Raw genomic sequence first — 10269 nt, forward strand, 5'->3', positions numbered from 1 at the left:
CCCTTCTTTTGCTTCTTCTTCCTTGCCCCTCCCCCTCTTCCTTTCTGGTACTAGGGATGGAACCCAGAGGCATTTTGTCAATGACCCACATTCCCACCTCCCTACTTTTTCCTTAATTTTGAGATGCCGTCTTGCTGGGCTGCTTAGACTGGCCTTCCATTTATGATTGCCCGGCCTCAGCCTCCCAAGCCACTGGGATTACATAGGTAGTTTTAAAAAAATCCAGCCAATTGTCTTTTAAAATGCCCCACAATCTGGATTTGCTGGTTGTTTTCTCGTGGTCAAATTCAGGTTAAGCAGTGTTGGTAGGGTATTCATGGGTGATGTTCTGCTCCCTACAGCATCACGCTGGGCATCCTTTGATGTCAGTTTGTCCCATTATCAGTGATGCTAAGTTTGTCCACTTGGTGAAAGCCATGTCCCCAGATCGTTCCATTATAAAGATACTTTTATGTATTTTTATTTTTTGAGATGGTCTCTCTGTTGCCCAGGCTAGCTTTGAACTCTTGGGCTCAAGCAATCCTCCTGTCCCAGACTACAGAGTAGCTGGGACTACAGGAGGGTACCACTGTGCTCTGCTTTATAAAGATATTTTCAAATATTTGTGATTAAAAAGTAATCTGTGGATGGTACTTTGAGATGTGCAGCAGCCCTTCACCCAATTTTAATATTTTAGTGTTTCCTGATGATCCTTGCCTGAATCTGTTTTTATATCAGCAATTACCAAGTGGTGCTTTTCAATCATTCCTTCTACAAGTCACCTGGATAATTTGTTCAGATTTAAATTTGGAATCTTTTCTTTGGAGAAGCCTAAAATAACTGAGCTCCCTCACCCTGACTAGGTCAGGATTCTCCTTAAATATTCTGGTAGCCCCCTGTTCTTTGCCTCCATTGCACCTGCCATGATTACAATTAAATTATTTTTTTGATCATTTAATATCAACCTCTCAATGTGTACCATGAGCACCATAAAGAGGTTCTATTTCTTTCATGCTCACGCCTACCACATGAGCACCTAGCCCAGTGTCTGGAACATCCATAATAGTTGTTGAATAAATACTTGTTGAGACAAATAAAATAAATATTGTTGAGTAAGTGGGCACAGAATTCAACTCTTCCCACTCTGGAAAGGGAGGAATGAGATTCCTGCTTTGCCCTCCACTCTAACCTTTTGTTATGATGGCTTAGAACTGACACACAGCAGCTATGTGCTCTGTCTGAGCCTTACACGGAGTTTACCTACTTGGGGATGGGGAGTCCCAGATCAGGAGAAATTATAAGCAGGGACAGAACTTGCAAACATTGTAAAGTTCTTGGTGGTGCTCACCCCACCATGAGCATCAACACCCCCCTCCCGCTACACGTTCACTTTCATAGATTTAAGGTCTGCCCTGAAGCCCTTCCCATAAGGAACCTTCTTTTTACCTCAAAGGAATCTATCCCTATGAGGTCCCCTGACTTCTTTACTATTTATTCATTCAGGCAACAACTATTTATTGAGGAGCTTCTCTGTGCCAGATGCTGCCAATAGTTACCTAACAGGCAGACTGCATGTGTATGCTAGGCTGCTTCCCCATCCCACCACCCCCACAAATTGAGATAATTTGATCCTTGAAAATAAATATATTTTTTAAAAAAGATGGAAATTATCACTGTGGGAGAAATCTAAATTATGTTGTAATTCTTTAGGGTTCTTTTATAGTTAATATTTTTAAAAATTATGGATGTTCATGTTTTTTCAATATCCAGAGCCTCTAGGAGTCCTAATTAGGTCCAAATGCCAGGCTTCATGTTCTGTGTTTCAGTAAGAAGCAGGCAGACACAGTCCCCACCTTGCTGAGGTCACTGTGGTAGAGTGCACCTCTGTCTAGGTGCAATAGGGTGACTGTGCTACCTCAGAGCAGGCTCTGGCCCAACTAGGGTTTAGGGATTCGCCTCAGGTACATTTCATTCATGTTACCAAGGCAAAGGCTGAGAGCTGTCACTCTAGGAATTAGCGTCTGCCCATGGATTTGCAGCAAGTGGGAACCTGAGGAACAGGGAAGTTCCAGAGAAAAGGTTTGATGATAGAGTGTTAGAGAATAGAGCAGGAGGTGGGTGTTCTTGTGAAATATAAGAGACAAGTTCTTATATGCCCTTGGATTTTATTCTGAGAACTTAGGAAGTCATTGAAGAACCTTATTTGAGTTTTCAGAATGTTTCTCTCCCTGCTCCAGGATCTCCTGAGGCCTCCTGCATCTCCCCTAGGTTTTCTTGGATTCCTACCCCTTTCTGAGCTCTGGGACATCCTCTCCCATTCCCTCTTTCTCTGTCCTCCCAAGAGGGTCTGGTGTTCCTTGCTCTGACAGTAAACAGTGTCATTTCATGAAGGATGAGAGGGGATGCAGTTTATTAGTTACATCTGCGACAATAGATAAGCTGGTTTAGGTGACTGACTTGTGGGGATCTGGCTTCTGAAGGAATGGACAAGCACTTCCTACCTCACTCAAAGGAGCAGGTCTTGGGCATGGATTGGGGATAGGATACTACATTTGGGAACCCTGGGAACAGGCCAGGAGGGGCATGAATGGGGCAGGCTGGGGACACTGCTCACCATCCCACTTTCTCCCCAGCTCCCAAAATGGTGATGAAACTGGCACCTGGCCCAACAACCAATTTGACACAGAGATGCTGCAAGCCATGATCTTGGCCTCCGCCAGCGGTAAGTGGTGCCAATGTGTATGGTGGGTTGGGAAATGTGGGGCTTGGAGGTGACTCCCACAGCCACCATGGATGGAGACTGGATATCATCCTGTGTGGTTTTTTCCAGGTCTTGCAGCTGGTCAGAAAGAACCTGATTCCAGGCTAAAGAACAGCAGAGGGGTTGGGGGTTCTGGGTGCCTGGAGTAAACAAGTCATAACCATCCATTGAGGAGATGTGGGCCTAACTCTGGACGGGGATAGCCTAGGTCAAGTCCTAGCTCTGCCACACACCATCCTTGTGACTTTGATCAGTTTGCTTGATCTGTCTGAATTTCAGTTTCCTCAGCCAAGAAAAATTGGGACAGTAATTCCAAAGGGTTATTGTGAAGATTAAAATGTAGAGGACTGGACCTGGCATATGCAAACCCTCCATCAGTGACAGTGGGTGTGGATATTCCCAGCAGAGAGAAAAAGACTCCTTTTTTCTTGCTGCCCCCACCTTTAGACCAGGACTAGGATTTTCCCACAAAGCTAACAAAGAGCCTCACATGTAATAGGGACTCAGTCAATGGTGGCTGTCCCTGAAAAACCACAAGGGTCCTGAGCAAGGGAAGTAGAATAATATCATTAGTTCTTAAGAGCACAGACTTTGGAAGCAGGTCAGTTTGGATTCAAACCCTGGTGCCACCACTTAGCTGTGAGTCCTTGGGTAAATCCTTCTGGGCCTCAGTTTCACTTATTTTGAAATGGGCAAAATATTAATAATTGTGGTGTTGTGAGGGCCAAATGTAAGGGAGGCCCTCAGCACAGGATTGGCAGAGTCCTTAGAATACATAGTGGTTACCATTGATTAAATATTAACTTTAGGTGGCCCATTATAGGGAAAAAAGCAGTATTAGAGGAATGCCTATTACTAATGGCTAGCTTCTGTAGCAGCAAATGTGGGCCTACGAGGGTTAAGGCACTGGCTTATGTCCTGCCTTCCAGCACATCTGGAGGATAGGTGGGCAGAGAACCAGGAGAAACCATAATATCTCTACCATGGTCCAGGGCACATACTAAACTCAAAGTGCCTCATGTCAATTAATCGCCTGACCAGCCCTTCAAGGCAGACCTAATGATTTACATTTGACAGAGGAGGGGTGTGAGATGTCACTCTTCTGGGGGTGGGGGGGAGGGGGGCCTCCTGTTTTGAGCTGCACAGTTATGATCACAGCTATGATTCTAACCCAGCTCTACTCCCAAACTCATTCTCTTTCTATGACAGTGACTTTGACTTTCTGCCTTTAGATCCAGCCTCAGTTTCTTTTAGCTGGTTATGTCTAGAGGCTGAACTCCTCCTTATGCCCTGCATTATTCTCCCAGATTAGAGTTGTAAAATAAAAGATGTCCAGTTAAGGGGCTGGGATTGTGGCTCAGCAGTAGAGCGCTCGCCTAGCACATGTAAGACCCTGGGTTCGATCCTCAGTACCACATAAAAATAAATAAATAAAGGTATTGTGTCCAACTACAACTAAAACATAATTTTTTTACCTTTATTTTGTTTATTTATTTTTATGTGGTGCTGAGGACCGAACCCAGGGCGTCACACGTGCTAGGCGAGCGCTCTACTGCTGAGCCACAACCCCAGCCCCAAAATAAATATTTTTAAAAATAAAGATGGCCAGTTAAATTTGAATTTCAGGTGGACAACAAGTGCTATTTTAGCATAAGTTTATCTCAAATGTTGCATCAGATGGACTACTAAAAAAATTACTCATTGTTTATCTGAAATTCAAGTATAACTGGACACCCTGTATTTTTGTTCTCTGGCAACCCTACTCTAGATGTCTGTGAGGTTAAGCAGGGTTGGGCCTGTGGCTGATGAAAGGACTAGGAAGGAAGAGGTGGTAGGGGCTGCCAGCCCCCTGGGGTAGAGCTTTCCCTGGTCTGATGGGCCTTAATCCTAGAGAGGCCAGCTGTTGAGTATGAAAGAGGCAGGCAGCTCTGGGGAGATGCCAAGTCCAGCCCCTGAGGGAAGTAAAGTGGTCTATTTAGCTGTTGTGGCCTTGAGCCCTAAGGCCAGAGAGTTGGCTTTTTAGCCTAAATCCAGATGTTAAAAACAGAAATGGAAACAATATTTATGGCCCAAAACCCTCCCAGAAGTTCTCCCTGGAGCAGGGCCATAGCAGCGCACGCTCCCCTGTCAGGACTCCACCTCTCTAAGCCACATAGGTCCTGACCCAAGGCTGCCCGTGGGCCCTGGGGAATGGACCTAGGAGGGAGGTGGCAGGGTCAAGCGCTCTCACTTTCACACCCACTTCTTGGCCCCAGAACCAGAGAGGTTCCTGGAGCCCAGCCCAGCCAGGCTTGTGGGGCTGCTGAGGGTCAGTGAGAGAGAGAGAGAGAGAGAAAGAGAGAGAGACAGACAGACAGAGAGGAGTGGGGGGATCCTTGGGGGATGTGTGTTCCAAAGGAGGCTACAGTTGACAGCTTCACCAGCTCAGGTGCAGCTTCCTCAGGCCTCTGTGGCTACTGTGAGTCTTTGCCTCAGCCCTGGGCTGGGTGGGGTCAGAGGATGGTAACTGGGCAGTGGTGGGGCTAGCACAGGAGAGAAGTCAGCATCAGTCACCCCGTCTCCTCAGGCCAAGTTCTTTCTTGCTGCTTTTGTAAGTCTCTGTCTTCTTAGACTAAGAGAAAATCCTGGTCCTTGCCCGGTGTGGGTCTGGGAGTTGGGGGAAGGCTGTAGAGAGTGAGTTTAGGAGAACTGATTATATAGAAGGTAAAAGTTGGCAATGCAACATCTTCCCCTCAGATTTATAGATGAGCATACAGGCAGAGCTGACTAGACAGAACTCCAGTGTCGGTCTCTGTCTCATACATGTTGGATTCCCCATCTCCTTTCCCTACAAGGTGGGCAGGAGCGTGCTCTGTCATTTTCACCATTCTGGATACTTCTCAGAGATCTTGGGTGCACACAGAGTCTGTGAAGTGCCTTTTCTCTTTCTGTTCTGCCTCCTTTATCCCTGTTTCTCTGCATTTCTTCCTCTTTTTCTTCTGTGGACAGTGCAGATGAAACACTCTCTCTTTTTGCTCTCTGGCACCTCCTGGGTCTCCCCTTCCTTCTATCCCTAAATCATGCTGGAATCTTGGTTCTTTGAAGCCGGATCTGGGCCCTTCCCCCGCTTCCATTCCAGGCTGGAGGAGGTTAGAAGTGGCTGGGGGGCTGGCTGCTGGAGGGGAGGGGGCAGGCGTCTGGGGACTCAGTTCCCTCCTGGAATTAATTAGGGAAAACAGGGAAATGTCAGCCCAATGAAAGGGCTGGGGGAGGGGACCGGTGGGGAAGGAGAGAAGGAAGCCGGCAGCTGCTCTTTCCCACCCAGCCATGTCCCTGCCCCCAGAAGGCCCTCAGCTCCAGGGATTTGGAACTTGAAATGGAGGCTGCAGAAACCCAGTCCTGGGCCTGGAGGGCAGAAAGACAGAGACTCATCTCTGTTCTTCCTCCTCTTATGCCTGCCCCCTCTCCCCGGCATTGAAAAATATTTCCTGTTTCTCAATCCCTGGTTGGTATCCGAGGATTACTCAGCCTCTCCGGCTTTAGTCACTCTCTCAGGCTTCCAGGGTCTAGGGTGGGGGCCGAGGGAGGTTGAGAGGCAAGTTCTCTGGGCAGCCCGGCTGGGCATTCCTGGGGTTTTAACTCTTTCTCTGCCACAGAGGATTCGGAGTCTTCCAGCAGTGAGCCCAAAGCCCTGTTTCCCTTCAGCACCCTCCACCCAGCCAGAGAGAGTAATAGTGTAGATGGGTGAAACAATGATGGTGGTATGACAACAGCAGTGAATTAATTAGGGAAAACAGGGAAATGTCAGCCCAATGAAAGGGCTGGGGGAGGGGACCGGTGGGGAAGGAGAGAAGGAAGCTGGCAGCTGCTCTTTCCCACCCAGCCATGTCCCTGCCCCCAGAAGGCCCTCAGCTCCAGGGATTTGGAACTTGAAATGGAGGCTTATCCTGGGCATTGGATGAAGCTTGGATGAAGCACTATCTCATTTAATCCTCATAAAAACCCTATGATAGTTATTAATGTGCTTTAACCTTAAAGTACCTACAAGTCACCTGGAGATCCTGTTACCATGCAGATTCTGAGATGCTGAGCTAGGGACATCAGTTTCTTCTTTTGTGCAGCAAACAATTGGGCTGGCTGCACTTCCAGATGTCATTTAGCTTAGACATTTTGAGCCTCTATCTAACTTTGCTATACTAAGGTGGTCCCCCAAGTCATCATCTTCTCAGTCTCCTAGTGCATGATTCATCCCTATCTTCTCCTCTCACCTCCTTTGCCCTCAGAGCAGGGATAAGATCCTAGCTGGTGGCAGTGGTGGAGGGAGTAGCTGTACCCTGCAGCATATGCTTAGATACACTTAGACCAAGTTTCGGGGTCAGGTATTGGGCTTCTCTCAGCCTTGGTTCAACCCTCACCTGTAAAATGAGGATAATCCCATATATCTCATTAGGTGTTGGGTTGAGGCTGCATGTGAAACATGGAACAAAGCGCTTGACACAGAGTAGGCCGTCAAATGCTTCCAAGACGTGAATGTTTGGAAGAGTTCCTCCTCCCAGTAATAGAACTTCTGATTCACTACTCTGTGCTGGGCATGGTTGGAGAAGAAAAGGATTATGTGCCAACCATGGTCTAATGTGGAAGCTAGATGTTCCCTGGAGAAGGGCTAGCTAGGGCAAGGATTTGGGAGCCAAAGGTCTTAGCCCTGAGGGAAATACTATCTAACATATTCTGAGCACTGGCCAAGCACCAGGCACCATTCTAGGTACTTTATGTATATTTTCTAGTTTTAGATTTCATCCAAACCAGAACAGGTGGATACTATTACTACCCCCATTTTGCAGATCAGAAAATTGAGGCAACACAGGGAGTTTAGATCGATTTATCCAGGATCACAGTAAGAAAAATAGTTGGGAATCAAACCTAGGCTTTCTCACTCTTAACCTGTACCTTCAACTCCTTGTGGATCCAGACTACGTGGTGTATTCCCAGTGTTCATCGTGGTAAGCTCCAGGGTATTTTTGAAGGCATTGAGTAACTGCTTGTAGGACGAGAGTCACTGCCCTCATCTGATGATCTGACCTTCTTCTCTCTGCAGAAGCTGCTGATGGGAGCTCCACCCTGGGAGGAGGCGCTGGCACCATGGGCTTGAGTGCCCGCTATGGACCCCAGTTCACCCTGCAGCATGTGCCCGACTACCGCCAGAACGTCTACATCCCTGGCAGCAATGCCACACTCACCAATGCACCTGGCAAGAGGGATGGCAAGACCCCAGCAGGTGGCAATGGAAACAAGAAGAAGTCGGGCAAGAAGGAGAAGAAGTAACGTGGAGGCCAGGCCTAGAGCCTTATAGGACAGCCTCCTTCCCCAACCAACCCAGCTTCTCCTTACCTGTACCCAGATCTCAGAATTTCAGGGCTCACCCCCAGGATACTGGTAGGGGCTAAGGCCATGCTCCCCTTGGGAAACAGAAACAAGTGCCCAGTAAATACCCCCTCTCTCTGCCCCCAAGGGGTTGAATATGCAAAGGGAGTTCTGCTGGGAACCCCCATCCAATCAATTTGCTGTACCCATGGGGGTAATGGGGTTAATGTAGACACCAAGAACCATTGTCACACACCCTTTCTTACAGCTGGACTCCTCCATCTTCCAAATCAGTCAGGCCCATCCATCCCCTGCTTCCCTCCACCCTACCTCATCCTGCTCCTACAAAGTTCCTCTCTTGAGTAAGGTGGTTGGGGTATTGAGGTACCACATGATCCAAGAAGGGTCATAGTTCTGTAGAGTTGGGAAGGCATCATGACCTCTTGGTCTCTCCTTCAGTTCTCAATCTTCCCCCAAAGCATGGTATTGTGAGAGTCCTTTCACCTCTCTAGATCCTAAGACCAATGTTCAAGTTTTGGGGGTCACCGTACTGTCAGCATCCCTGTGGTACTGATGATGCTTGCCAGATTTAGGGAAGGCATTTTGCTACCAAGCCTCTTCCCGAGGCCCTGGGGACCAGTCTTTTGTTTTGTTTTTCATTGTTTGATGTTCCCACTGCATGCTGTGATTTTTCCCCACCCCTCCTCAAACAAGAGACTCCATTGCATGTTCTGAGACAGTAGGGGGTGGTAAGCTAAAGAAGGGAAGTTTGTGTATATGGATGGGGAGAGGATGGACAAAGCTTAGTCCATCAGTTTACAGGGTCTTAAAGGAGGCTCTGTATGTCCCCAGAGTACTGGCCAGATCTCCAAATTCCAGCCATAAACCAAGCACCAGGTTGGACCCTTAGGCCCCCACATATAGGGTTCAGCCCGGGGCAGGCGGCTTTGGGCTGAGCTATCAGGACCAATGAATTTAAATGGGCATTTCAGTTTAAGGAAGCTCTGATTGGGTTTAGGAGTAGGTCCCCTGGAGAGGTCGGAGGGGCCTCTGTGGGTGCTGGGTACTCCAGAGGAGCCACTGTGGAACCCTGATAGGAAGGGAAGCCCAGCAAGGCCATTCTTAGTACCTGGGTTGGGAGGCTAAGAACTACAGAGAAACCAAGTAGATAGGCGGGGCTTTTCTACAGGGTCCCTGTACTACTCAAAACGTAGGTCCTTCATCTTGCCAGGTGCCATTTCTTCTCTGTGAAGGCCACTGTCCAGGCCCTCAGCCCACCCCTTAGTGGCCAGAGCCTGGTTAAAGTCCCCCAGTGCCTCCTTGAGCAAAGACCTTCCTCTGCCCACCCACTTCTGCCCCGCGGTCCGGTTCATCCAGCCCGGCTGCAAGAGAACCCCACCCCAGCCCTTAAAAGTAGTGTAGAGCCCCCTCCCTCGGCTGGTGTAGAATAGCCAATAGTGTATGTAGTGCGGTGTGCTTTTACGTGATGGCGAGTGGGCAGCGGGCGGTGGGCTGCGCGCAGCCGTCTGTCCTTGAATCTGCCTGCGGCGGCCCGTGCTGTGTTTTGTGCTGTGTCCACGCGCTGCGGCGACCCCCTCCCCCGTACTGACTCCTTCTATAAGCGCTTCTCTTTCGCATAGTCACGTAGCTCCTACCCACCCTCTTCCTGTATCTCACGCAAGTTTTATACTCTAATATTTATATGGCTTTTTTTCTTCGAAAAAATAATAAAAAGGTTTCTTCTGAAAGAGTGAACGTTTCTGTTTAAGAGACGGAGCTCCTGGCACGCGTGAAGTGATGAGCTGAGAGGTGTAAAGCTGGAAGAGCGGAATTGGGAGACGAGTGTTTGCATCTTGTTTATTTTGTTTTCTCATAGAGGGTCTAAATCTGTTTCTGAAGAGAGGGAGTGTGGGAGTGGGAGTGTGTGTGTTGCATCCCGAGTCGGTGTTGGGCTGTCCAATATGGCTGTGCATGCTTGGGTACCGTCGTGTCTGCCTGCGATGGACTGTCGTTGTGCTTGTAGATCTGTCTGCCGTGGTGTGTGTGGACTTGGGGATCCGTCGTGGGGGTGGGGAGTCTGAGTGCAGTGTGTCCGTGTGCAGTTGGCTGTATGCTGGCGGCTGCCTCCGCTAGGTTAGGTTCTAAGCGCCAGTCTCCAGGCAGAAGAGGCGAACCGGCGCGGGCGGGGG

At 48.6% G+C, this 10269-nt stretch overlaps 1 protein-coding gene across 27 annotated transcripts in view; it reads left to right on the top strand.

Moving 5' to 3' along the window:
- LOC107142049 (protocadherin gamma-C4) overlaps positions 1 to 9828 on the top strand; it is a 157439-nt gene extending 147611 nt beyond the window's left edge. For all 27 annotated transcript variants that reach the window (XM_048811673.1, XM_048811677.1, XM_048811685.1 and 24 more), the window contains 2 exons: positions 2613 to 2701; positions 7815 to 9828. In XM_048811673.1, the coding sequence (XP_048667630.1) occupies positions 2613 to 2701; positions 7815 to 8041 (316 nt within the window). In that variant the 3' untranslated portion in view covers positions 8042 to 9828. The remainder of the gene's footprint in view (positions 1 to 2612; positions 2702 to 7814) is intronic.
- The last annotated feature ends 441 nt before the right edge of the window (positions 9829 to 10269 follow it).

This window comes from Marmota marmota, unplaced genomic scaffold (assembly GCF_001458135.2).
Source record: "Marmota marmota marmota unplaced genomic scaffold, marMar, whole genome shotgun sequence".
Taxonomy (NCBI): Eukaryota; Metazoa; Chordata; class Mammalia; order Rodentia; family Sciuridae; genus Marmota; species Marmota marmota.